Source organism: Saccostrea echinata, unplaced genomic scaffold, assembly GCF_033153115.1.
Source record: "Saccostrea echinata isolate AGI-Se365-2 ecotype Australia unplaced genomic scaffold, CSIRO_AGI_Sech_v1 ptg000009l, whole genome shotgun sequence".
Lineage (NCBI taxonomy): Eukaryota > Metazoa > Mollusca > Bivalvia > Ostreida > Ostreidae > Saccostrea > Saccostrea echinata.
Window position 1 is genome coordinate 32,400,848 of NW_026889758.1, and position 27,898 is coordinate 32,428,745.

Here is a 27,898-nt window from a genome sequence, read left to right on the forward strand (position 1 = left end):
AGTTTTTTACTGCCAAATACGCTGCATTTCATTTCCGGCATCTTTTATTTTCAATTCCTAATTTTATTTTTTATTAATTTATTTTTTTTAAATTCTGGAACGTTTATTTGGTATTTTTCTGACATTTAATGTTAACAAGGTGGAAATACGGTTGAAATTAAATTACTCTAAAATTAACAATAACACTGGCTTTTAAAAAGGTTGTTGAAATCCCTGAACATCACCATATTTGTAAGAAGCATGCTTTGGTTTAAAATTTGATCGTACTCAGAGCATGCTTTTGAGTAATGTGTTAGAGTGTTAGAATTTACGTCTTTAATAGGATCATAGTATTAAATAAATTCATCATATTCAATGTCTATAGGAAATAATGTTCTCGAGAATAAGACAACAACAAATCCATTTTTTCTCTTTTCTAACTGCATGATTCATATTAAATAAAAAAAATGTTTTTTTAAATCGTCATGATGGTTTTACAGACACCGATCTTCAAAACCCGGTTTCTGAAATCCTCCAGGAGCTACATGGAATACCTGTTTATCATTTTGGAGAGTCAAGAGATTCAAATTTCATTCCAATGGACTCAATTATTGAAAGATCATCAAATGAAAATGTCGGCGAAGACATTCGTAAATGCATCAGAATGAAAGACAACAGTCTTTACATTTATACCTCTGGAACAACAGGTGATTGTATATATTCGCACCAAATTTCATTATATTCAGTTGAATTCGTTATGAACATTAATAATTGAATTATGACAGTAGAATTTCCCGCCTAACAGGTCTACCGAAAGCTGCATACATTCCAAATGAAAAGCTTGTAAAAGGTGCCTGGAGTATGGCCATACAGAATCTCTGTCAGGATGATATTGTGTACACCGCTCTTCCACTGTACCACTCATCTGCTTCTCTTATTGCTCTTGGCAATGTGCTACGAACGGGTACGCAATCAGCTTTACTTTTCTCTTTTAGAGTCAGATATAAATTTGTTTAAAGAACATGGAATGACTATTACAATTTTCATGAATAAATTCTAAAATTCAATTTAATTTAGGGGCAACTTTGGTTCTCAAAAAGAAATTTTCTGCCTCTCGGTTTATCAGCGACTGTCGAGAACACAATGTTACAGTGGTACACTACGTTGGTGAACTTCTTCGATATGTGGCCGCAACACCTCCAGTAAGTATGTGGTTTTTGGAGACCAGGTCTTCCAACAATCTATTGGAATTCCCATGGGTACCAATTGCGCCCCGTTATTAGCAGACCTTTTTTTGTATTCATATGAAGCAGAATTTGTCCAAAATCTTGTACGTGAAAAGAAGAAAACACTTGCTGTGGCCTTCAACTCGACATTTAGATATATCGACGACGTATTGTCAATTAACAATGGCTATTTCCATTCTTATGTCGATACGATATATCCCTGTGAACTTGAGATAAAAGATACCACAGAGTCTGACACATCTGTTTCATATTTGGATATTTTACTTGAAAAAGACGTTAATGGTAATCTAACAACCAAGCTTTATGATAAACGTGATGACTTTAACTTTTCAATCGTCAACTTCCCTTACTTATGCAGCAATATACCTTCATCACCTGCATACGGGGTATATATCTCTCAGTTGATTCGATACGCAAGAGCATGCTCTACGTATGTACAATTTCTAAAACGAGGTAAATTATTGACAAATAAGTTGATGAAACAAGAATATCACCTGTCTCGTTTAAAGTCATCATTTCGTAAGTTCTATGGTCGATACAATGACCTTGTCGGCAAATACGGTTTGTCATTGAGTCAAATGCTGACTGACGTTTTTCACACTAATTGTTAGGCCATTGTTTACACACTGAATTGTCGACGGATTTTTCCGTTGTTTCCCGATCGTGACAAGGAGCACACGGCGGGTGTGACCGGTCGGCAGGGGATGCTCACTCCTCCATGGCACCTGATCCCACCTCTGATGTTTGGAGGTCCGTGTTTGCTCTGCTCCTATTTTGTATTGATTAATGGACTTTTGAGCTTGAATACTGTTCGTTATTTCCATATATTTCATGGAAACAATATCCTTATAAGTGGAATTGTTTAAATTAACCATAAGTGTCAAAATAACTGAATCCAGTAGCTATATACTTGGCAATTCATCAACGATATTAACGTTGAATGACTCCTTCCTATCGTCTAAGTGTTACGGCTTTCCACGGCTTTTTAGCTATTCTTCTTTTCGCTTCATTGATCACATGTGATTCCTGAGAAGAATGTAAATTTAAACATGGATTTTTCTAGAAGTTAGACCCTCATTGCCCAACACCAACTTCATCATTACTTGTTTGAAAGTGTATTCATAAAATATTTATCATAATTTTTAAAGTATGAACTATGTCGACAGATGTAATGAATGACGTACAAATGTATTTTCTTCTTAGGACAGATGATACAAAATAAAAAAAAAAAATTGGACGCCTGGATTGGTATATATTTATTGACCTTTTTTTGTTGTAAATGATTAGAATAATAAATTTCTAAAATATTAATATTAAGAAATTGTAAACTTACTACGATATTCAAAGTTCCACTATTCTGCATTCATCCTTTTAATGTATAAAAATTTTTGTTACTTTAAATCCAAATATTGTGAAACTTTATAAGAAAAATGAAAATCTATTCGGTTAAAGTTATTCATTTTACTTATATGAACATGACTTAATTTGTTATTTTCAAGATTTTTAGAAAAAAAATTTATATCTTCTGGCCTAGCTGCAGATCTGTAGAGCTACAGATCCAAGCGTTGTAAAAACCTTCGATTTACGCCGCCGCTTTTTTGTCGCTCGCTTCGGCTATTATTTCTTGTATTTAATGCTTTCCCCTGCTTTAAAAGTGGTATCCAATAATTATCCATATATTTTACTCCTATTCCTGACACTTCATTTACCTTTCAACAGATCACCACACTGGTTTTCTGAGTCCGTACTACCATTCTCTAAAACTGACGACGTACATGTAGTACACATTTTACAGGACGTTAGTTTCTTGCGTATCAAACAAGTTCCTTGAAAAAGTATTTTGTGTAATAGATAAAGGTTGCATAAATGATACCAAAAGCTTTTTTATTTATATTTAGCTAATAATAGAGAGGTATATACAGTGTAATAAATTGATCATTGCAACGGTAACTTGATCCGAATAGGATCATCAGAGCGTCTCGTTTGATCTGCTGATGCGTGCCCGTCAACTCGACGTGATACGGCTCTTTGGATCAAGTTACTGTTATGATAATGTATATTTATAAGTCGATTATCAATGAAACTGATATACCAGTAAACGAAAAAGTTTTTGCAACACTTAGATGTATGGTCATTCAGCAGGAATATCCTATTGTTGGAGAATTTCATTGTGGTCATTGCAGTTCTTCAGATAATAAATATGAAATTTTTGTCAGCATGCTAGTGTAATTGACGATGTCTCGACATTTAGTTTATATCGCGCCATATATTATCACTTTATAGCAGTAAGGATAATAATATTCGTTTCAACTTGCCAATTTCAAATAAATTAATGTGCAACAGTTATTTTTCTAGTATAATCTATCTTATTTAAATCAATAAGGATTTTTTTTGCTTGCAAAATCTATGTAACATATATATTATTTTGATGACAGCCATTACAATATTACAGAGTAGTTCTGATACAAACCACTGCATCCGATGTGCCTTTGGAAATGGATTAAGAAAAGATGTTTGGAAAATTATGCTAGAAAGGTTCAAAATACCACACATATACGAGTTTTATGCAGCTACTGAAATGCCTGTAGGACTTGCAAACATAAACAACATTGTTGGAGCTGTTGGACGCATGTCGCCACTCCTAGTAAGACAATTTTCTTTGTATAGCCTCTCACCTACCTCCTTCTTTATCATAAAAGGTAAAAAAAAAAGTTTTTAACTATTGATGTTTACGATGTAGTGGTATACTAGTACTAGTATTTGGTAAGTTAAGGAGGGTTTCCTAAAAGTGGAAAGTCAAAATAGGATTGTGTTTTGTGAATGTGTAAGATAATGAACTTAGAGACTCAGGTTTTATATACACTTGTCAATTTATAATTATTTTATATGGATTCTTACATATGAAAATCTTTTAAATAACTACATAAATTGAATGATTCACAAAATCATGCTAGTTTCTATGAGTTTTATATTACCATAATATACCAAACTAACATATCAGTCATAGTTTGGAGGTGTCAAGTATAGATCTCTCCATATAAAATACTGCATAATACAGATATTTCAATTTCCTTTGCCTTCTAAAAATGACATAATATCCCATTTAATAGTTAGAGAAAGGATACAATTTTAGTAATACAATAATAACAACATTTACATTGTATAACGTTAAATGCTTTGTAGAAATTTTCTCTGCCGTGTGAGTTCGTGCTATATGACAAGGAAAACGAAGATGTATTGAGAAACAAGAACGGATTGTGTGTATTGGCGCCATTAGGTAATTACATGTAATACTGTTACAGTATTAATACCTTGAAATTTAGTGTATGCCATTATAGAAAATAAACTAAGGGACACAATAAAGAATGCACTTTCATTCTCTTTGCTAAAAATTTCTTGAGCAGTATAATTTCGTAAGTCAAGAAGTGACTGACCCTGTCTATGGGTTTTTTTAATGTTTAATTTAAGGATGTCGTTCCCCCACTCTCCAGCATTGAGTGATGCTCAACTAGGACAAATAGACATCTCTGGACAATCTAACAAAGACTTTATGGGACGAAAAATCGTCCATATTGCATTTTAATTCCATAATTATGTCATAGGAAAGAAATAACTATTTAAAGATTGTTTAAAGAAATGCACATACTATCAAATGACGTGCGATTTTGTTTTTTAGTGAGTTTTACTCTTTTCCTCTAATTCTGATCGTTAAGCTATCGACTGATGATATATGTAAAAGAAATGCCAATTTTTTACTAGCAGAAAACACATAATATATTCTATAGAGATGTACTGAAAATAAATCACCATATTATTTTTAGCTCACCTGAGCTGAAAGCTCAAGTGAGCTTTTCTGATCACATTTTGTCTGTAGTCCGTCTGTCCGTCTGTCTGTAAACTTTTCACATTTTCGACTTTTTCTCAAGAACCACGAGGCCAATTTAAACCTAACTTACCACAAATCATCCTTGGGTGAAGGGGATTCAAGTTTGTTCAAATGAAGGGCCACGCCCTCTTTCAAGGGGAGATAATTAAGAATTAGTGAAAAATGAATAGCATCTTTTAAAAATCTTCTTCTCAAGAACCACAGGACCAGGAAAGATGAAACTCATATGGAAGCATCCCCAGGTAGTGTAGATTCAAATTTGTTCAAATCATGACCCCCGGGGATAGGGCGGGGCCACAATGGACGATCAAAGTTTTACATAGAAATATAAAGGAAAAATCTTTAAAAATCTTCTTCCCAAGAATAGTAAAGCCATGAAGAGTCATGTTTATATGGAAGCATCCTCAGGTAGTGTAGATTCAAATTTGATCGAATTATGACCCCCGGGGGTAGGGCGGGGCCACAATGGAGGATCAAAGTTTTACATAGAAATATATAAGAGAAATCTTTAAAAATCTTCTTCTCAAGAACAGTAAAACCAAGATGAGTCATATTTAAATGGAAGCATCCCCAGGTAGTGTAGATTCAAATTTGTTCAAATCATGACCCCCGGGGTTAGGGCGGGGCCACAATGGAGGATCAAAGTTTTACATAGAAATATTTAGGAAAAATCTTTAAAAATCTTCTTCTCAAGAACAGTAAAGCCATGATGAGTCATATTTAAATGGAAGCATCCCCAGGTAGTGTAGATTCAAATTTGTTCAAATCATGACCCCCGGGGGTAGGGTGGGTCCACAATGGAGGATCAAAGTTTTACATAGAAGTATATAGGAAAAATCTTCTTCTCAAGAACAGCAAAGCCATTATGAGTCAAATTTATATGGAAGCATCCTCAGGTAGTGTAGATTCAATTTTGATCAAATGATGACCCCCGGGGGTAGGGTGGGGCCCAATGGCGGATCGAAAGTTTTACATAAGAACATATAGAAAAAAAAATTCTTCTCAAGAACAGAAAAGCTATGTTAGTCTTATTGATATGGAAGCATCCTCAGGTAATGTAGATTCAAGTTTGTTCAAATGATGACCCCTGAGATAGGGAGGAGCTACAATGGGGGATCAAATTTTTACAAAGAAATAAATGGGAAAATTCTTTTAAAATCTTCTCAAGTACAACAAATTCATTTGTTATATTGACATCATCAGGCAGTTTAAAATTCAAGTCCCCCCTCCCCCCCCCCCCCCCGTTCATTACTGAACTGATTTGTGCCTTAGTCTAGCCAATGTGCTCAGGTGAGCGATGTGGCCCATGGGCCTCTTGTTTTTAAAAATTTCATTTAAAAGTTGTCCAACACTAAATGTTAATATTATTATCCATCATAAACGAAAACTGTTCACCGTTTGCTATATCCATTTTCAAAGATTTAAATTCCATTCCTGTTCCAGAGTTAAAGTGTTAAAGGGGCCTGGACACAGTTGCATTGTTTACATTATAAATTTCTATGCTTATTCAAAAAATAAAACCAGTTAAATGAATTGAACTATCTTGAATATTCTTAGAATTCAATGACAACGACATTATTATTTACACCACGTCAGACGTGTGTTTTTGTAAACAGGGCACGAGCTCCGTTTTTGTTAATGTTTACGTTTCACCGGGTGTGTTCAATTTGTTAAACACTGCACAAATCACTGAACACGAACTGAAAATACTGGATACATGTAGTTGGTTTTGCCTTCTCATTTCTACTCTGAATTTTCTGGATTATAGTTTTAATTTTTTCATTAATACACATCAAAAATTCTACTTTTCTTTAGTATTAAGGATAATGTTTGCTTTGTGAAAGTGCAAGGATGTGTCAATCAAACGCGTCCCAAAATTCGTAGTTTCAATAATTTCCAGATAAAAGAAGTTTCTGAACACGCTTTTATTATTTTTCCATGTAAAATGCTATAGCAACATATAAGTAATGATATTATACAGAAAAATTGAGAAAATGTTAACTTATAATATGCGTCCAGGCCTCTTAAAATCTCAGTGGTTCCATTTTTGTTTGAACAGATAGATTATTTGAAAATAAGTACGTGTATTTTTTTCTTTTGTCGCTCATTATACTTAATGCTGATCCACCTATGGTTAACTTGTATACTTTATTTTTTTAAAAGGTATGGCATTTACAATAGTAATTACATGTATACAACAAGTCTTAATTAATAGCCATAACGTCATAACTCTGTTAAATAATTTGCTTTTATAAATGTTATTTACTGTTTAAATGTTAAAATTCTATTTGTGTCAAGGACTCCCAGTATTATAACTACAGACCATGTACAATCAGTGGTCCATATTTATATAATAGTGTTATTATTTGGATGTACTATGCCGAAATAGTAGTCAGGGTTTGACACATGGTGCACGAGCCGGAGGCGAGTGCACTATGTGTCAAACCCTGACTACTATTTCGGCATAGTACATCCAAATAATAACACTATTATAATTATTATGCTGACTGTTGTTTGTATACGACAATTTAATTAAATTCTCAATCCCAAACCTGTTTGCAGACGTTAAATCTAAATGAAAATTTTCTTGAACATTCTTTAATCAAGCGTTATATCAAAAAGCGTTTTATTGACTCCGAAGAACCAGTTCATGTTACGTTGCAATTTTGGTTACTGATAAATTCGATTATTTGTTAGAGAATTTTTCTTTAAGATCCTTATCAATAATATCAGTCTTTTAGAAATTATATTCATTTATTTCTTGTTTTGTGACAAATGTATAAAAACTACGTTTTTATACTTGAAAATACATTCCGTAAAGTAGCGGTGTTTGTGGCGTAATCGGTAACGCGTTGGACTGACGTTCTCCAGATCGTGAGTTCGATCCCCAGCGTGGGTGCTAATTACATTTTCTCTAGAAAAGACAGCCGTGCACTATTTCGGCATAGTATGCTTACGCTATATAAATCCTTAGAACACTATGCGAAAATAGTTGGGTATTGATTATATAGAGACAAACTGACAGGAAGCATAATAATAACTTTTTATGAAGGAATGAACAGAACAATGGTTCATATACATAACAGTCATTACTATAACTGGAGAAAATTTGAAATGTTATATGAAGAAAATGATAAGGTTAATGCTTTAAAATGTGAACAAAAATGATTTATATAATGAAATAATTTAATTGAATTAAATAAAGCAAATTTCCAACAGTAAACGTGTATGAAACATTAAAAATAAACGTGTTGAAATAAATCTAAAAATAAAAGGATTAGGTGTACATGGTCATTGTTTTTCTGGGTGAAACTAAATCAGCATTTTCTGATAGAGAATAACAAGACAAGTCTGTTGTGACAACATAATGTACAAGTCGGGTTTAAAAACAGTCTTGGAAAAATACTTTAGCCAGAGTTTCAAATATATCGAAGTTAGATCATGATATTTTTTTTTATTTAAAAAAAAAATAGAAACTTTTCTTTATTACAATTAACTTAAAGTTTGGAAAAATTGAAATAACTCAAAATGTGTATCCGATTTGAGTAAACAGTAACCATGCTTTATTCTTATAGAGAAAACAAATGTAAAGAGTACTGTTTTTTGAAAAATATGGAGATAACGAACAGTAATTAAGCTCAAAAGTCCTTGGCAATACAAATCGGAGCAAACACGGACCTTTAAGTGAGCATCTCAGAGAAAACCATGCAAAACAGTCCACAAGCAGGGTTTATGTATTGATATCAATTTTTGTGTGCAATATAGTATTGATATACCATTAAATTTGCCACATACATTTTTGTCATTGTTGCCTTAGTTCATGACTTAGAGGCATGTTACTAAAAATAGAACATGTCGTCAAACTAGGAGCTTAAAATCATGAAATCTAGACATATTTGAGGAAATCTCAACAAATTATGACATTTCATGCATTGAAATTAACTGATAGGCATAAAAGTATGTTGCCTAGAGTATCAGTCAGGATAGTAAAATTTATTCAGTTCTCATCCAGTTTAAGTACAAAAAGGTCACAAATCTTCCAAAGTTCACATTTCCAAAAAATTCAAATATTTATGAACTTTCAAAGTATTTTTAAAGAGTCTGTAAACACTGCAATTTGTTTTATAGTAATTACACCTGTAAGTACAGACCATGATTAGGAAAATATAAAAAAATCTATCTTTGGACTCTTTCAAATAGGGCAGATATGAGGTCACAAACAATGCTATGATTTGATGTATTGCAAATCACAATAAAATTGTTAAAATAGCTCATATCTAGTATATCATAATTTAACTGGAAATGTTTCAGCATGTCACTTTATAATATTTCAAAACAAAAAGGACAACTATAATACAATTCTACATAAAAGGAACTTAAAACATTTTAATCAAGAACATATATGTTGTCATGGGTAACGATATTATCTTGGTATTCTTTTTTTTAAAAAACATCAAATGGCTGTTATTCATTGAACTTATTTTTACAGGAAAAAAGTTTTAGTTTGTCGTATTAATAAATATTCTATATAAAAAGGCAAAGTGTTAAAAAATATTAAGAAATTTATTTTTGTCATTTAAATATAAAGAACATGTTGTCATTGAAATACCATATTCTTGGAGTTTTATCATTTTCTTTGAAAAAGATGAAAATTACTTTAATCAATTCATTACTCTTCGATCCGAAAATCATGAAAACAAGTCCAATATTTACAAACATTTAAAATAAAACATTGGTGTACAAACACAGAAAAAATATGTAAATGTTGCCATGGAAACATCATACATTTTACAATTTTTTTCAATTTTTCTTCAATAACCCTCTGATAATGCTTATATTCAGGCAAGCTAGGCATTGAATACTCTGAGAATACTTCAAATCTTTACTTTTGCTAATACATATATAATCTGACTTTAAGGAAGATTAAGGACTATTATTTGTGTTATGAAATAGAAACAAAAGAACATGTTATACTGATATAGCATGTAAGCTACCATAAAAATGTTTACCATGGTTACCAAACAAAGCAAAATATCCAGTTTAAATTTGAAATATGACTGTATATATGCTAATATATTCATATGCTAAGTGCATTTCATAAAATGCTGGAATTGTTACTTGTATCTTTAGAAATATCTTTAACTATTAGAATAAAATTGCAGAAAATAAACTTTTCACACCTACATGTTTATCAAATAGGTTGCCATGGATACACAAAATTACGTATTTAACCCATTTTCATACATACATAATACAGTCTGGTGATGTTCTTCTGCCTTGAGATTCATGACAATTTCTTGGAGATGTTCATCATTCACAATGCTTTAAAATAAACTTTTCACACCTACATGTTTATCAAATAGGTTCCCATGGATACACGAAATTACGCATTTACAACATTTAACACATTTTCATACAAAGCTGATACAATCTGGTGATGTTCTTCTGCCTTGAGATTCATGACAATTTCTTGGAGGTGTTCATCGTTCACAATGCTTTCTGTATCTGCTAATTCAACTGAAAGACTTTTACCCTCTCTGCCTTTGCACTTTTTCTTCTTGTTATTAATGTAAGAAGCAAACAAGTTTCTTAGCTGATTTGCTGTCAGCCACTCATGTGGCCCAAAGAGGTGACATCCATTTTCATCGGAAACTTTTTTTTAGTTCTCCACTTAAGGCTGCATAGTTTGGGCGTTTCTCTGTCTTTTCACAGTTGTCAAAAATCTGCTTTACATAGTCTTATACATTTTGCGAGAACCTGCAGCATTTACTTGCAGATTTTAATGCCCACCCTCCTGAACTTTGGGAAGAGATATCATGACTGTGAGAGGTCAGTGTCTCACTGATGTGAGTTTCTTTTTTCGAATGGCAGAACACTTCTCAACCCAGATTTTAATGCCATAATCAATCGCAGTTTCCTCTGCTTTCCTGTAAAGGTAGTTTCCCAAAGCGAGATGTTTCTCGAGATTGGCAGACCTTACATACTGTTTCTGACAAGAGGGATCTGGACATGAATACAATTCATCATTCAGTTGCCTCTGATCCTGCTCCTGCTCACCGACAGCTTCATTTTTGTTGTTAGAGTTTCTTTTTCTCATAAGAACTTGTCCAGTATCAACTGCGTGGGACGGAAATTCTTCTAAAACCTATACCAGAAAAATCCATTAGTAATATTTACCTAAATAAATAGCAATTCTACTGTATATTGTAGAATTAAAAAAAAAACAACTATTAAAATATTTTTTGTATATCCATACAAAAAGTGATAATATATTTATTATATAGATCTGTAATTATAACAAATACCTGGAAACCCTTCATTCCTCTCACATCAAGATGTTGATCTTTCAAGGGATTTGTCTCAATGAGCCTTCCACAACCAACCTGGTATGCCTTTCTAATAATTATTGAATCCACATTAAATATGAAGTTGTTCAGAAGGCTAATCTGAGGGATTTTGGATTTTATTTTTGGTTCCTCTGCATTGTCAATGGAGATAACACAAGCTTTAGTTCCTTTCAATCCATGATTGCTTTCTTAAGCTCTTTTCAAGTCCGAGGCAGACAGAACATCATTTCCTTCATCCAGAAATCGGGCCACATGCATTCGACAAGAACCAGTTTTGCTGTCACAAAGATCTTTTCCAGATTGTGCTTCACTGAAGTTGAACTCTTTGATGGTAATAGGAAAATGGCAGTAATTCTTACTGATAAATGAGATGAGTGGTGTACAGTGGTAGCATCCAGCATTATCCGTCTTTATGAAGATCTCTTGAAGGTTTGGAAATTGCTCTGACAAAGTTGGAAGAAGGTGTCTAATGATATGAGCAACAGAAAACCAGCCTTGATTTCCATTCTCAAGGATATGGATATAGGTGTTCAAGTCAAGATGGTCTGGCAAGGTGCTAGCTGTTGGTTCAGGGTCACTTTTCTGAGTAATTAAACAGGATATATGCCAACTAATTCCCTTTTTTCCGAAGAAATCTGACTGTGTTTCTCTGTACTGGAGAGGAAGGAATTTCATGGCCCAATCCATTATCAGAAGTCCTTGGTTTAGGTCAAGGTGTTGTTAGACATCTGATCTTGCAAAATCTTGATGAACAGTTCTGAGAAGATGAGCTTACCAGTCCTTGATGGCTTTTGTTGCCATGACAATTTCATGCTGCAATTCCTCCATTAAATCCTCAGATGGTATTTGAACTGTTTCAGTGGCTTCCTTGATGCACTCTGTAAGTTTGTCTGTCAAAACACAATTAGAGCAAGTGTCTGAATGGTCATGGTCACAATTACTTGAAAAGCATTTGTCTGCTGGATCACTCAGGGCAAACATTGTACAATGATCACTGCATGAAGAACTTCTGCTAAAATGGCTCTTCACATCAAATTTCAAATGCTGATTACAGATGTTGATCATGTCAATCAGATTCTCTTTTTTCTCTGTCTCCATTCCATATTCAACAAGTCTTGTCACAACCTTCTGTAATGACTCCATGGCATCCATTCCAAGGGCTGTGGTGTTGTCAAGTCCATGCATTGCTTTCCTTTTTGATGCTCGACAGGCTTTGAGGATTCTGTACAATGAAGCACGGCTGAAAGTTTCGAAATCCGATTCCTTGCAATACTCTTGATAGTTTGCAATGATTCTGGCACTCACAGCATATCTGATGACCTTTGGAATCTGTACCTTTTCTCCACTTGACAAATGTAATTGCATGGCACCAAAACGAAGAACCTGGGAAATAGAGGGCATAGATACATATTCAATAAAGTGCAGCAATTTTGGTCTGGTCAGACGTATTCTGTATATCTTTGGTGGATTCAGCATTTGTCCTGGTCCTATCACTGAGGCATGTTTTCTAGCTGCATCAATTTTGGACTGTGTAAGAGATGGTATAAGTTGAAGAAGCTTTTGCTTTGTAAAGTTGTTTACAAACAATGACAGGATCTGCTGTTGGGTTTTTTTGTCTGCTGTGGCATGATAGGCCTCTATCAACTGTTGTGTGGCTTTGTCTATTTCTTTGCTCTCATTTTCAGATGTTTGACAAATTTTGGCAAGAATGGTGTTTTCTTGTCCTGGGGCTATGATGGACAGAACTATCATTACAGCTTCTTTGGCCTTGCTGATGTAGTAGTACTTCGCAGACTTTGCTAATTCAGACCAAGGTCTTGTAAGCTGGGACTTTAGAGGTTGAAACTGATTTCCTGAAAACAAAATTGTCATTGTTTGAATATAGAATGTAATGTGAAAAATAAGGGGAGTAACCCTCTAGTGGAATTCACAAACAAGAGGCCCATGGGCCACATCACCTACCTGAATCAATATGGCCCTGCTGTTCTTCATCAGCAGATTTCTTCTCCTAAATACATATTCATACGTAAAGCTTTGATCGCCTGTTTTAGCTACACCCTACCCCAGGGGTCATGTTTTGAATGAAATTGAATCTTCACTATCTGAGGATCTTGATTTGAACAAATTTGAGTCTACACTGCATTCACTGATATTGATGCTTCCCTGTCAATATGACTGACTGATCATGGCTTTGTTGTTAATGAGAAGATTTTTAAAGATTTTTCCAATATACTAAGTATATTCCTATGTGAAACTTTGATCCCCCCCCCCCATTGTGGCTCCACCCTAACCCCAGTGGTCATGATTTGAACAAACTTGAATCTACACTATCAGAGAATGCTTCTTTATCAATGTGAGTAATTGTGGCTTTGTTGTTCTTGAGAGGAAGATTTTAAAGATAATACCCCATCTATTCATATGTAAAACTTTGATCCCCCATTGTGGTGATTTTTCCTATATATTCCAATTGTCACAGGTGGTGAAAAATAAAGTCTCAACTGGGACTCAAACCCAGGACCTCTGGCATTACGTGCCAGCGCTCTAACCAACTGAGCTATTGAGACCCAATATATTGACTGACTTTCAAACGTCTGTGAAACCAGTGACACAATTTAAAACTTTCATCCCCTATTGTGGCCCAGCCCTAGCCCAGGGGTCATTATTTGAAGAAACTTGAATCTACACTATCTAAGGATGCTTCCATATCAATATGACTAATTATGGCTTTGTTTATTCTTGAGAAGAAGAATTTTAAAAGTATTTTCCTATATATTTCTATGTAAAACTTTGATCCCCCATTGTGGCCCCACCCTACCCCGGGTGTCATGATTTGAACAAACTTGAATCCCCAAAGATACTTTGTGACAAGTTTAGTCAAAATTGGCCCAGTGGTTCTTGAGAAGAAGTTAAAAAGTTTACAGATGGACAGCTAGACAGACGCCAGAGAAAATGTGATCTGAGAAAAGCTCACTTGAGCTTTCAGTAATCATGAATTTCTACCTTGAATTAGAACTCTGTGATGAAAAGTTTCTGGGTTTGTTGATATAACTCAATAATAATCATCAAATTCATGTATATTTGATTTTAATATAAAATCATCTTAGTCCCACTACCGTTCACGGTAGCTCAGTCGGTAGAGCGCTCGCTCCGTGATTGGGAGGTCGTGAGTTCGAATCTCGGCCGCGACAGACCTAAGTCGGTAAAAAATAGGTAGCAACTGTTCCTTCGCCATGCGCTCGGCACTTTGAAGTGAAAGTTGCGGGTCCTTCGGATGAGACCTTAAAAACCGAGGCCCCGTGTCACGGCAGGCGTTGGCACGATAAAGATCCCTCACTGCTCAATGGCCCTGAGTGCCGAGTAAAGGTCAAAATTTGAAGCCCTTCACCGGTATATGGTGACGTCTCTATATGAGTGAAAAATTCTCGAATGGGACGTAAAACAATATACAATCAATCAATCTTAGTCCCACGTCGCCCGCGTGGCGCAGTGGTTAGAGCGTCTGCTCTAGAGTCGCGAAGTAAGGAGTTGATCCTTACGTCGCGGGTTCGAATCCCACTGTGGGACGTGGAGATTTTGAATCTGAAAATTGCTTACATGTATCCTTTTGCATACTAGCTAGCTAATGTATACTTAACAAATATTATAATTACCAAGTTCTTCCACAAACTGTACATTGTAAGAGGGAGAAACATTCTTCTTATGCTCCATTCAGCACCTCTTGCAAATTGCTACAAGACAAGTAATTGAAATAAATAAAGCACATTTTGTCAAAGTACAATTACACTGTAATAGAGCTTATTTATAGCATATACACATCATTTTATCAAATTCAATTTCTTTAAATTTCCTAAGCTTAATTATATATTGAGTAAATAAACAAATTATAAATGATGATCACCTGTTGTACTTTTAAACTGTTTTAAGATATGATATTTTTTTTCCCTATAGCTTTCTGTGAAAGCCTTAATTTAGGTCCATGTATATGCTCTCTAAACATAATTTAAAATTATATTTTATTTAAATTTATTCTACTGGAATAAATATTTCTTTCAAACACATAAGTCAATGCAACTTTTTATAATTATTTCATTGAAAATTTGATAACTAGGTTCATAATGTAATTATCATAACGAACCTGACCCTACTGGTAATATTTGTCTTGTATTTAACCAGAGCTCTTTGCACATTGTTGGGCTGGCTCCTCTGTCTGCTTTCATCTTTCCCTGATGACCAGGATAGGAAAAGGTTCCCTTGGGTCTTTTCCATCGTGCCCCCAACTCTTCACGGTGTGTATTACATATTCTCATTGAGAGAACGGTTTTATCAACAGTAAAATACCCACTTCGATATAATATCAATATATACTCAGGACATACGTGAGCATCATATACATGCTTGTCTATTATTTCTGCACTTTGTAGAGAATATAGATGATTCAATATATCTCTGTCACATTCATAAACATAGAAAGTGTTTGCAAAATTACAAACAGTTTCTCCATTATGAAAGTCACACACAGCAGGGCATTTGGTTGGCAGTGCTTGTAAATGAACATCCATTTCCATTTATAAATATATCAAATTAATCAGAAAAATATTGGAAGTCATTTTAATTCAAAAGATCAAACCACACAGATCAAAATAGTTGCATCAAGCTCATTCTGATAATCATGTTTTGACTTCCATTTGACTTCTCTTCTCTTTCTTACCTCCTCTGCCTGGAGATTGCATTTAAGGGGAGGTAAATCTTATAAATCATTTTTCATAGAAACAAAACTTATCTACAGGATTTAAACATGGAAGATATTGATCTAAGAAGTATTTATGACCAGAAAATATTTTTTTAAAATTAATTCAAAATTTCAAAAGCGTTTTAAGGTCTCTATGTCTAAAATATAAATAAATTCAAGAATGAGCTAGAATATGTTTATTTCGTATATGTATCGATCGATGTTTTATCAATTGTGCAGCAAACTTTGAGAGTCCAAAGATGGATTTTCTTTCAGTTTCCATTTAGGTCTTCTACTTTTATAATCATGTGAAATAGACAAGATGCAAGCGTTTACAGGTATATTTATACCCTACTCAAAGTTAGCATTTTCTTTTACATCTGGCAGTGGTATCGATATGCCAGTTTTCTAAATTCTGCCTGATCTTTATAAAAGCAGTACTGCCAATTCAACTTTGTTTTACTGAAAAAATAAGACATAGATAACTTAAATATGAATAAAAAGTTTGTATGAATTTTTCTCTTATTTTCATATTTTGGTACTCAAAATGTATCTTTTTTGGTATCTTTTTTACAATTTTCAAAGGATATTTGGGCCAATATTTAAAGTAGGTCAAAGCTAAAAATAGAACAACATTGAGGGGCAATTGAATTCAAAATTTGGACTTTCATGGGAGGTCCTTCCAGTTTTATACAAGTTTTAAAATATCTGAGATGTAAGCTTGTGGACCATTTTTGCCATTTTGCATGGTTTTCTCTGAGACGCTCACTTAAAAGCATCAGAGGTGGGATCAGGTGTCATGGAGGAGTATGCATCCCCTGTTGACCGGTCACGCCTGCCGTGTTCTTCTATTCACGATCGGGCAAACGTAAATTCAGAGAATTCAGTGTGTAAATAATGACCTAATAATTAGAATGAAAAACGTCAGTCAGCTTTCGACTTAATGATAGATTGTATTTGTTGACAAGGTCATTGTATCGGCCATAAGACTTGCGAAATGTTGACTTTAACGAGACTGTTGATATCCATGTTTCAACACCTTGTTTGTCAATAGCTTGTTTGGTTTTAGAAATTGTTCTTACATAAAGCATGCTTTTGTGTATCGAATCAACTGGGAGACATAAACTCCATATGCAGGTGATAAAGGTACGTTGCTACATAAATAAGGGAAGTTGACAATAGAAAAGTTGAACAAATTTAACAATTAAGCTTGCTGTATTTTATGAAATGCCAGTCACAAAAAAGATGTACATTGATGCTAGATTTCGTTCAGATTAAAAAGAACTGTACGAGGAGTATGAATTTTAAAACTAAGTTTTAAAAAAGGCTCTTTCTGAATAAAATGTGATATGTAGTGTCTGAAGCCAACTTCTGAAATATATGTAAGTTTAGTTATCAAAATTTCAGGAGGTATGGAGGAGGTAATTTTTTTATTCTGCTCTGATCGTGAACATCTAACTAAATTCTGTTTTCAGAGAAAAAAAAAGCAATCAGACCATAAAATTAAATTGAAAATATCGAAACACATTATTTTGCAGCTTTCTTTAAATAATGGTTACAAAGAATAGATAATGTCTGAGAAAAAGATTTTCAAAAGTTTGAGAGACAGGCAGCGAAACAGGACAAGAACATTTTCTCAATACATGTATAGAATTTTTTCTGATCAAGTAATGCAGCTAAATATTAAATGTAAAACATAAAATATTAAATTTAAAAAATTGAATACAATTACGAAGTACATAATACTGTTTCTAATATTAATTATTCTATGATCAATGGTAATCATAAAAAGCTTTATTCTGTTAAAAATAACAAGCATTCTGAGAGTATTACATTAGCAATACTAGTCCCCTACCGGCAAGTGTAATCTGGTTCCCGTTAAAAATTGAAAATGCCATAAATCTGTCAAAAATCAATGAAGTGGAACGAAATGCAGACTTGATCTTTAACTCATCAAGGTAAAGTCACATACCAAAAATCAGCTCCAAGCGTTTAGAAAAAAAATGCGGAAAACCCTGAAAATCGAAAAGGTCATAATTCCGTCAAAAATCATTGAAGCGGAACGAAATGCAAACTTGATCTGTAACTCATCAAGATACATTCACATACCAAAAATCAGCTTAATATCTGCAAGCGTTTAGAAAAAAAGTGCGGAAAACCATGTGGGACAGACTGAAAGACAGACAGAGGGACAGACAGACAGACGGACGGACAGACTCAGAGGAAACCTATAGTCCCCTCCGGTTTCACTGGTAGGGGACTAATAATAAATAGTACAAAAATAATTTGAGCAGAGTGCTGTAGTGGGGAACCCGAAAAAAGTTCATCAACCGAGGCAACAATATACATTTATTGTCTGGGTTCGAGGGCAACATGCATGTGTTTTGTCGGACCCAAGAACAAAACTGTTTGCCTGAGGCCGTTAGGCCGAAGGCAGACAGTTTGGTTCGAGTGGTCGACACACATATAGTCCGAGAACTCAATCAATAAATGTTTTGTTATACCTTTTATTTTTTGATATACATGTATCTTGTGCTGGCTTCCATGATGTGAATTTCCTTGACCTGCTCTAAAACTCGGACAATTCTGTTACTGTCAATGCAAATAAGACTTAACTGATCCCGCCCACAGCGTGAAGTAAGCGGTCCAATATCTCATTGACAGGTCGAACATCTCACTCGATCTGCGGTCAAACATCGATTTTTTATGACCGCTCAGTAAAACATTGTATATGTTAGACTTACTTAAATATAGAATGATATAGGAACCAAGTTTGTAAGTATAATAAAAAGTTCTGTTTTGTTTCAACATCAAATGAGACGAAATTTAAATAATTCCATCTCCACTATATCATGCATTCCCGCATTATTTAGATTTCCACGACAAGATGCTATGTATTATTGTAAAGCAAATGAATGCAAAGTTGCATTAAGTTTTAAAAAAAAAAACAACACATTAAATTCTATCTTTATAACCTGATTGGGTATTTCTTAAGGCTACCTCTCTGATTGACTGATATCCAACAGTGTAGAATAAATACTACGTTATGTTCACCTGAACTTGACTCTGAAGGTGACCGTTATAATTTATTTTTTCAACATTGGAATAAAGATATAAACAAGGAAATTCCAAATTGATACAAATTGTTCTGGACGTTATTTCACTTGCACCCGACTTCCACTCAAGTGAACATAACATTCAGGCTGATAGAATGGGGAGGGGGGGGGTTGCAGGAGATCTGTCCCTCGTACTTTTTTCAGAAAATGAAAATGTTGCTTGAAAGGCTGGTTGCGCACCCAGCCGCCCACCCACCCTGTTAATGGACCCTAACCCCCCCCCCCCCAAAAAAAAAAACCCAAACAAACAAACGAACAAAATAAATTAAATTGGAGTTTGGAGAATTCTCTTTTTGAAAAGGGGGGGGGTGGTCAAAGATTTTTTTTTCAGAAAAGCTGTCAATTTTTACATTACAGTGCCCCCTTTTTTCAAAATTGATCCTCTGTGCCTGACATTTAATTATTTTCTTCACACCTAAAACAGATTTTAAAATTTCCAAATTATTTTAACCCATCTTCTCTCATTGTGTTTTGCTATGACTTCAGTAAATGTAAACAGGTAAGATGGCATGGATTCATTAACGAGTTTGTATCATTTTTATTTTTAATCATTGAATCATATGATAAAAAAATTACTGCTCTCTTTAGGTCACCTCTGTTTTCGTCCGTCGTCGTGCGGGTGTGACTCGTGCTTAAACTTTTCACATTTTCGACTTCTTCTCAAGAACCACTGGGCCAGTTTCCACCAAACGTGCCACAAAGTATCCTTGGGTTTGGGTGATTCAAGTTTGTTCAAATGAAGGGCCACGCCTTCTTCCAAGGGGAGATAATTAAGAATTAGTGAAAAATTAATGGTATCTTTTAGATATCTTCTTCTCCAGAACCACTGGACCAGGTAAGATGAAACATATGGAAACATCCTCAGGAAGTATAGACTCAAATTTGTTAAAATCATAACCCCCAGGGGTAGGGTGGGGCCACAATGGACAATGAACGTTTTACATTGGAATACGTAGCAAAAATCTCAAGAACAGCAAAGCCATGATTGGTTATATTTATATTTACATGGAAACATACTCAGGTAGTATAGATTCAAGTTTGTTCAAATCATGCCTCATGGGATAGGGTGGGGCCACAATGGACGATCAAATATTTACAAAAGCTTCTTCTATCAGTTTATTTTATACTCTATGGATTGTTGTTTTATACTCAGGTGACCGTTAAGGCCCTTGGGCCTCTTGTTTCAGTTAATACGATGATTTAGCCACATTGATTTCGAAATACAATATTCACCTTGCCCCTCTGGTTCGGTGAATATTTTACTTCTCAGATAGCTAAATCATTGAATTGACCTCAAAAACAGCAAAATTGTACAATATTCCACAATATTGAGTGTATGATATTCTGAACTGTAAACATTTTTATATTCTCATCGTAGACAAAATGAAAGAAATGGGACTAAGTAAACTGGACGCTTTTTGTTCCCTGCTTTCACTGAAATTGGGGGATATTAGTTTGTGTCTGTCTGTCCGTCCGTCCGTCTGTCTAGCTGTATTTCTGTCTATGTGTAACACTTTCGTTTCCGGACGATATCTCGAGAAGCCTTTGAGCTTTTGCAATGAAATTTTTTTATCACAACTTTTAATCAAAACTCAATTTGAAAGGAGATGGGTAAACAGGGCGTGCAGAATGCCTATAGCTTCAAAAATATAGAAATCAATTTCAATTTGTGAATTAAGTATTTAGAGTAAAGTTCTCATTGTTGAAATTTATGAAAACTTTTCTGAGGAAAAATTTCTCGGAAAAATTATTCTGTTTAAAAAAAAGTGGCATTGGTGGGGTTCGAACCCTGTCAATAAAAATCCTGAGTATCATTTTTCCTTTGAGACTAACGAGCTAACCACTCGATACACAACTTCCGAATATAGTGGCATTTAACAGTTACATGTATGTGTGACATATACATACATCCTCATAAAATCATTATAACAGTGTGATAAAAGAATCTTCTGTACACATTTTAAAGAATAAGTGATCAAATCTATAAATCCATATTGATATTTACATTGTGAAAATTTTGTATCAGAAGATCATTATGTAGAAGTTTACAGCGATAGAAAATAAAATTAAAATCCGCTCAACCACCCCAATTTTTAAGCAAATTAGGACGAAAATCTAACTTTAAATTTATGTGTCCTTAAGGCCAAAAGCTGAAAGGTCAAAGTTGACCTTTCTTCTTTCTCCATCGCAATTTTTTTCCATTTCTTCCACCCTCTCTTTTTTTCCTTAAAAGCGAGGGTCGCAAATTCTCTGAATTAGCTTGTTATGAGTATAGTAACTTTCAAAACAAAGTTTTTTTTCACTGTTGTAGAATCTTCTGGATTGCTGTTAATAAAGTTAGATGAAAGGCGTCGGCTGACGTTCGAGGGATATAAAGGCAAAGAATCCGAAAGAAAGAAGAAGCTGGTGTTTAACGTGATTCGTCATGGAGATTGCTACATTAACACAGGGGACGCATTTACGCGTGATAAAGACTACTTTGTCTATTTTTCTGACAGATTAGGCGACACATTCAGGTTAAGTATACATTGCATAATTATCATCATTCTTTTTTGTCTCCCGCTTTCACTGAAAGTGGGGGATATTAATTTGGGTGTGTCTGTCCGTCCATCTGTCTGTCTCTCTGTCAATGTCTAACACTTTCGTTTCCGGACGATAACTCAAGAAGCCTTTGAGCTTTTGCAGTGAATTTTATACCACAACTCCCTATGGTCTAAAGAAGACCCCTGTTGATTTCGAAGTCAAAAAGTCAAGGAAAAAATCATAAATTCCGGTTATGTGTAAAACTTTCGTTTCCAACGATATCTCAAGAAGCTTTTGAACTTTTGCTATGGAATTTTATACCACTGCTCCCTATGGTCTAAATAAGACCCCTTACAATTTTAGGTCAAAAAGTCAGGAGCTATTAATTCATACATTCTATTTGTGTGTAACACTTTCGTTTCAGGGCGATATCTTTGCATATCTGAGCTTTTTTAATGATTTTTTTTCACAACTCTTAATGGCCTTGAAAAAGACCACAAACAATTTTGAGCTCAGTAGGTCAAAGGTCATAAATTCATACTTTTTCCAGAGAACTTTATTTTTCTTTGAGCATCCTTCAATAAAATTTAATTCCCTGTGCTCTAAAATTGAATCCTGTTGATGTTGAGGTCAAAAGGTTTTCCTTTAAGCGGGGGACATTTATTCTCTGAATTTGCTTGTTTTTCTGGAAGTTTGATAAACGATTGCTGTGTATCATTAGAAGTGTAAAAAGAACACACCATTTATATATTTTTAAAAATAAAATTCTGATCAGTCTTATATATTGTAGTAACCTGTTCGTGAAAGAGGGCTAAATTGTATTTTCATTGGTTGCTTGAATCTGATCATATACTTTCTATTAACGCATTTCTATGTTCACGAATAGATGGAAAGGAGAAAACGTATCAACAACAGAGGTCGCTAACATTTTGATGGAACTGGAGTTGGTGTCTGATATCTGTGTATATGGTGTGCGAATAGGAGGTTTGTTTACATGTACTAATTTTATTATTTTGATAGTTCGAGTTAATGTACCAAAGGATATATTCTTTTCCTATTTGGGTTTATAATATCAATCATAGAACAGTTAAAAAACTCGAAGAATTTTATTGAAAAATAAAATATGCATAGTTTAAAAGAAAATATTTTTCTTATCCTAAATATCAATTCATCAATTAATTTTACTTATACAAGATATTAAAACAATGTTAAAATGTTCATCTTACATCATGTATTATACAGTATTTTTGGCTTGAAAATGATTACAGTTATGCTTCCTGTTTGGTCGCAAGAGCGTGATTCGAAATACGTGAAGCTGTATATATATATATATATATATATATATATATATATATATATATATATATATATATATATATATATAAACTAGTTTTATAACTCAGCAATAATTTCTGTCTTACAGAGAATGAAGGTAAAGCTGGAATGGCAGCGTTAACTTTGCAAACTCAACCAGAAAACCTCAGTTTAAAAGTAGAACAATTAAATTCCATTGCTGAACACTGTGTCAAACAACTACCTGCATACGCTAGACCGAGGTTTATACGAGTTGTAAAGGAGTTCATATACACCAGTACCTTCAAACAGAGCAAGCTAAAGTTGAAGGAGGAGGGATACGATTTGAATAAAGTAACCTCTCCTGTATATTTTCTGGATTGCAAGGAGAATAATTATAAACAAATGACACCAGAGATACAAAAGGACATCGACTCAGGGAAAATTAAGATGTAAATTACAAAGAAATATATTTGAATACGGAGTGCAGATAAAATCTTTCAGGATACAAAATGTGTGTGTGTGCAGGGGGGAGGGGGGGGGGATTGAATAGCCAAGTTGCACTTTTTCGAGGATTTTACATGTATTTCTCGTATATCGTTCGGGTCGTTTTTTGTACATGTTAGAATTTTCCTAACATAAATGATCATATTTTCACAATTTAGGACTTTATGGAAACATCTAATTAAGGAATGTTTTTAAGTTTTGTGTGAGTTATTGGTGTGTAAATCACACAGACTTGTCTAGCGCGCTTCATGAAATATGCCTACGTGCAAGTCTGTGTGATTTACACACCAATAATTCACACTAAGCTTTAAAAATTCCTTATATTTACATTTTACATGTTTAAATGCACTAAAATATACTTAAAGATATACACGCTATAACTTGCGTCTGTCAAAAATAAAGTTGGAAATTTATTTATTTTGTTCACCAAATAAAGTTACGAAAATATTGTAAATTACACAATTGGAAATGAACGCATTATAAAGATCTCAAATTATAATTATTTATTATCGTACTAGCAAAGTAATGCTATATTTAAATTCATGCATCATGTGACACCGTCGCTACTTTTAGATTGGTAAACAAAAATGGCGTCAAGAAAACAAGGTAGGCCGTTTGGTATAGAAATAGCTTTTGACATGGATGGCATACGTTTTATGTTTAAAGATACTTATCTTTGAAAACAACCATTATTAACCATCTACTCTGTAATGACAGATATTAACTTTTATTCAAAATAGTAGTCAAAATGATACGTACCTCGTTGTCTATGATTTCCCGCGGACATGCGTGTCTATATACTGTTTACGCTCTTCCTTCATCAATATTCGTGAATAGGCTGAATTCTTAATGCAGATCTTGCTTAATTGTTTTGTAATTGCAACGACTTATTTAGTAAATCTTTGTGGAAAGTAATTATTTTTTATTACACATCATGTTTCTCAAATCATTTTGTTTCACATAAGAAATCGCGTTTATATAGCGTATATATCTTTAATGTTTGAATTTCTCGTTGCCCTAAATTGTCATATTTTTATTAACGTCTCTATAGCCTCATTGTGACGTCACTTTAGCGCGAGTTTTTCCGTGTATATTTCTTGAGTATACACAAAAATGGCTTTCAAATCAATTTCACAGTTGGCATAGTAGAAAAACACAGCAAATGTAAATATTTGAAATTGTCACTTACTGATCAAATATCGATATCATAACAAGGCTTTGGTTTATTATCCGTTCACTGTTTTTTTTTTTAAACAGTACTTATAATATTTTTTATCTTTATAAGTTTATTTTAATATTTTCTGTGAATAAAATCAGAATACTAGTATATTTACGAAAAAAAAATCATGTTTAAAGAAAGGGTACCTTGACAACCCTCAGCGCTTCAAGGGGATACATTCTGTTCATAATAGAGTAAACATCTCGTATCTTATGCTATACCCTGTGAATTATCGGTGTTGTGTGAATTTGTTCAGGACAGAATCTGATCATTTCGGACCAAAATGGCGGTACGAACGGAAGTCCGCCATGTTGTGACGATGTAGAGAGCCCCCTTAACATGGTTTTCCCCCCATATTTTTCTCGAAATTATTTCAGCAATGCCTGAACACACTTTTTCAAAGTTTTTAGCTCTACTGGTCAGAGACCAGAAGAGCTTATGCGATAGTAAGGTGTCCATCGTCCATCTGTCTGTCTGTCCGTCTGTCTGTAAACAATTTTTCAAAATGCTACTGCTCCTACAGTTTTGGTCTGATTTCAATATAACTTGGCACACAAGTAGGCTACACTAAGATACATAATTTAGTGCACCGGTTTTTGATTTCGATGAACGGTGTTGCCATGGTTACTAAAAATAGAAATTTCTGTGAAATTCCTTTAAAACCCTTCTCCTCCTACAGTTTTGGTCTGATTCTAATATAACTTGGCACACAAGTGGACTTCACTTTGATACATAATTTAATGCATCGTTTTTTGATTTTGATGAACGGTGTTGCCATGGTTACTAGAAATAGAAATTTTTGTGAAATTCCTTAAAAACACTTCTCCTACAGTTTTGGTCTGATTTTTATATAACTTGGCATACAAGTAGACTACACACACTAAGATGCATCATTTAGTGCATCAGTTTTTGATTTCGATGAACGTTGTTGCCATGGTTACTATAAATAGAAATTTCTGTGAAATTCCTTTAAAACGCTACACTTCCTACAGTTTTGGTCTGATTTCAATCTGATTTGGCAATAGAAATTTCTGTGAAATACTTTCAAAACGCTACTCTTCCTACAGTTTTCGTTTGATTTCAATATAACTTGGCACAGAAGTAGACTACATTAAGATACATAATTCTAATTATTAATGCATGTTGCAAAGTTTTAAATCCAAGTGCTACTTTGTTATACGTACAGACCAGTAGAGCTACAGTCTCATCAGAGACTTCTGGTTTAAATTTGTTTTCTGTGCTATACAGTTATACCAGCGAAGACTTTGTATTTCTGCATTGGTCCGCGTACCAGATAGAAAAGGCAGAAGTAATTAAAGATAGTTTATGATATGTAAAATACTTTGTGATTTTGAAAATCTTTATTCTTGTATTTCTTTTTAAAAAATAAATTAAATACCATCTACACAGCTTTTGCAACTGGTAATTTAATTAAAAATAGGATAGTAGTACTTCATCCTGCTGTGCATACATCTGATTGGTTGAAAAATAAAAGGTCAATTTAGACTCCTTCAATAAATAGAACATTGCTCGATTCTAAATAGTTTTAATAAAATTCAAAAAAATCTGGTGGTACACTTCACTACAAACAGAAAGATTCTGCATGTATTAAAATACAAAATATAATAAGTCAAATCTTACCAGGTGTTCCGACCTTTAATGTCACTGAGTGAAAAAGAAATCGTTACCAATACAGAATACATCCAAATTCACTTATAGAAATATAGAAAATCATCTTTAAGGAGCAATAATCTCATATTCATACTTTTCGACAGAATAACATGACTTACATATTGAAATAGCGTTTCAGACCGGTATATCATAAATTCTAGCGTGTACGGAAACTTCCTTTGACTGAAAATAATCAAAACTTAAATTTTAGGGTGAGTTTTATTGGCATTTTTTCTTGCACTTTCATGAACTAAAATTTATCCTTGATATTCAAGAAATAGCATCATCTCTTTCACAAAATATGCAGACCTTTGATAAAATGAAACATTGTGTAGAATGAATTATTGTTGTATTAGTAACAATGTACACTGGACAAACTAAATACTGGTATTTTGGCGTGGTTTCTTTTTTAAATTATCATCATACATGTACTTGAGATATACATTTATCATACATGTAACACTTATAAACTAATGCTTGAAAATAAATCAAATTTCAAAATATATTGCTTCCTTAATGTTTTGAATCATATCAGGTTTAAGATCTGTGTTGCAAAATTCGCTCAGAAAAGCTTTTGTCATGTTCTTACAAACCATAGCAAAACACAAAAAAAATATTTTCTGTCTACCTGTTCAGTATATAGGGCTCACACGTACGGCGGGTGCGACTGCTGGACAGGAGATGCTTACTTCTCATAGACACCTGATCCCACCTCTGGAATTTCCGGATGACAAAGCTGTCATTTTTTGAAACATTCAGCACAATTTGAAAATTTCACATTTTAGTTGACAAATACAGTGTAATTAGAAATTCAATATAACACTCATAAATAACTTTATTCATAAAGGATCGACAAGAATAATAATGGCAAATGGTCAATTGAAAATTTGTAGTTTTTTGTGACTGAATGTATCCACAAATACCTTTGTTAAAATGATTTTATCTTTAAAGATGAAATCAGAATGTAAACTAGGGATCAGATAAGGATATAGGGAGAGGGCTTAAATAGGCTTTGCCTGCTGCTCAATCCCTTTCACTTTTTGTGTATAAAATTATGTAAAAATAAAATACGGATAGTCCGCTTTCAGCCAGTAAGGATAACTCTTATAATTATCATTTATTAAATTAAAAAAATCTCAAAATAAAGCTTTAACTTGAAATCTTTTCTGGCAACAATTATCATTTCATGCATCTCAATATGAATCTTTTTTTTAAGTCTTCGAGACGGTCTGGTAAAAAGATGGCATTTATACCACCCACCCACCCACCCCTAAAAGTACGAAAATGGATGCATTTTTAGAGAAATCGCATTCGCTTTAATCTATCCTAAAATCAAAATGCTTATTAACATGGAATTAAATGTGAAGTGTTATATCTTGCA

The 27,898-nt window shown here is 33.8% G+C and overlaps 2 protein-coding genes and 1 non-coding gene across 3 annotated transcripts in view; 1 reads left to right on the forward strand and 2 right to left on the reverse strand.

Annotated features, from left to right (window-relative positions):
• LOC133182225 (long-chain fatty acid transport protein 2-like) overlaps positions 1-23,647 on the forward strand; it is a 39,921-nt gene extending 16,274 nt beyond the window's left edge. Inside the window, exons 4-11 of the mRNA XM_061316981.1 lie at positions 480-686; positions 785-943; positions 1,057-1,181; positions 3,679-3,870; positions 4,410-4,503; positions 21,616-21,820; positions 22,714-22,811; positions 23,251-23,647. Of these exons, the coding sequence (XP_061172965.1) occupies positions 480-686; positions 785-943; positions 1,057-1,181; positions 3,679-3,870; positions 4,410-4,503; positions 21,616-21,820; positions 22,714-22,811; positions 23,251-23,576 (1,406 nt within the window). The 3' untranslated portion in view covers positions 23,577-23,647. The remainder of the gene's footprint in view (positions 1-479; positions 687-784; positions 944-1,056; positions 1,182-3,678; positions 3,871-4,409; positions 4,504-21,615; positions 21,821-22,713; positions 22,812-23,250) is intronic.
• LOC133182226 (uncharacterized) lies at positions 10,490-13,369 on the reverse strand. Its single transcript, XM_061316982.1, has 2 exons — positions 11,418-13,369; positions 10,490-11,257 (listed from the first exon to the last, which is right to left on the reverse strand). The coding sequence occupies exon 1, from the start codon at positions 13,329-13,331 to the stop codon at positions 12,231-12,233; it is 1,101 nt and encodes a 366-aa protein (XP_061172966.1). The 5' UTR covers positions 13,332-13,369; the 3' UTR covers positions 10,490-11,257; positions 11,418-12,230.
• Positions 13,950-14,023, reverse strand: Trnay-gua (transfer RNA tyrosine (anticodon GUA)). Its single transcript has one exon. It is a non-coding gene; the product is annotated as a tRNA-Tyr (tRNA).
• Positions 23,648-27,898: the final 4,251 nt, after the last annotated feature.

Coding starts and splice junctions, on each gene's coding strand:
- LOC133182226 (XM_061316982.1), bottom strand. CDS start 13,331: ATGACAATTTTGTTTTCAGGAAATCAGTTTCAACCTCTAAAGTCCCAG.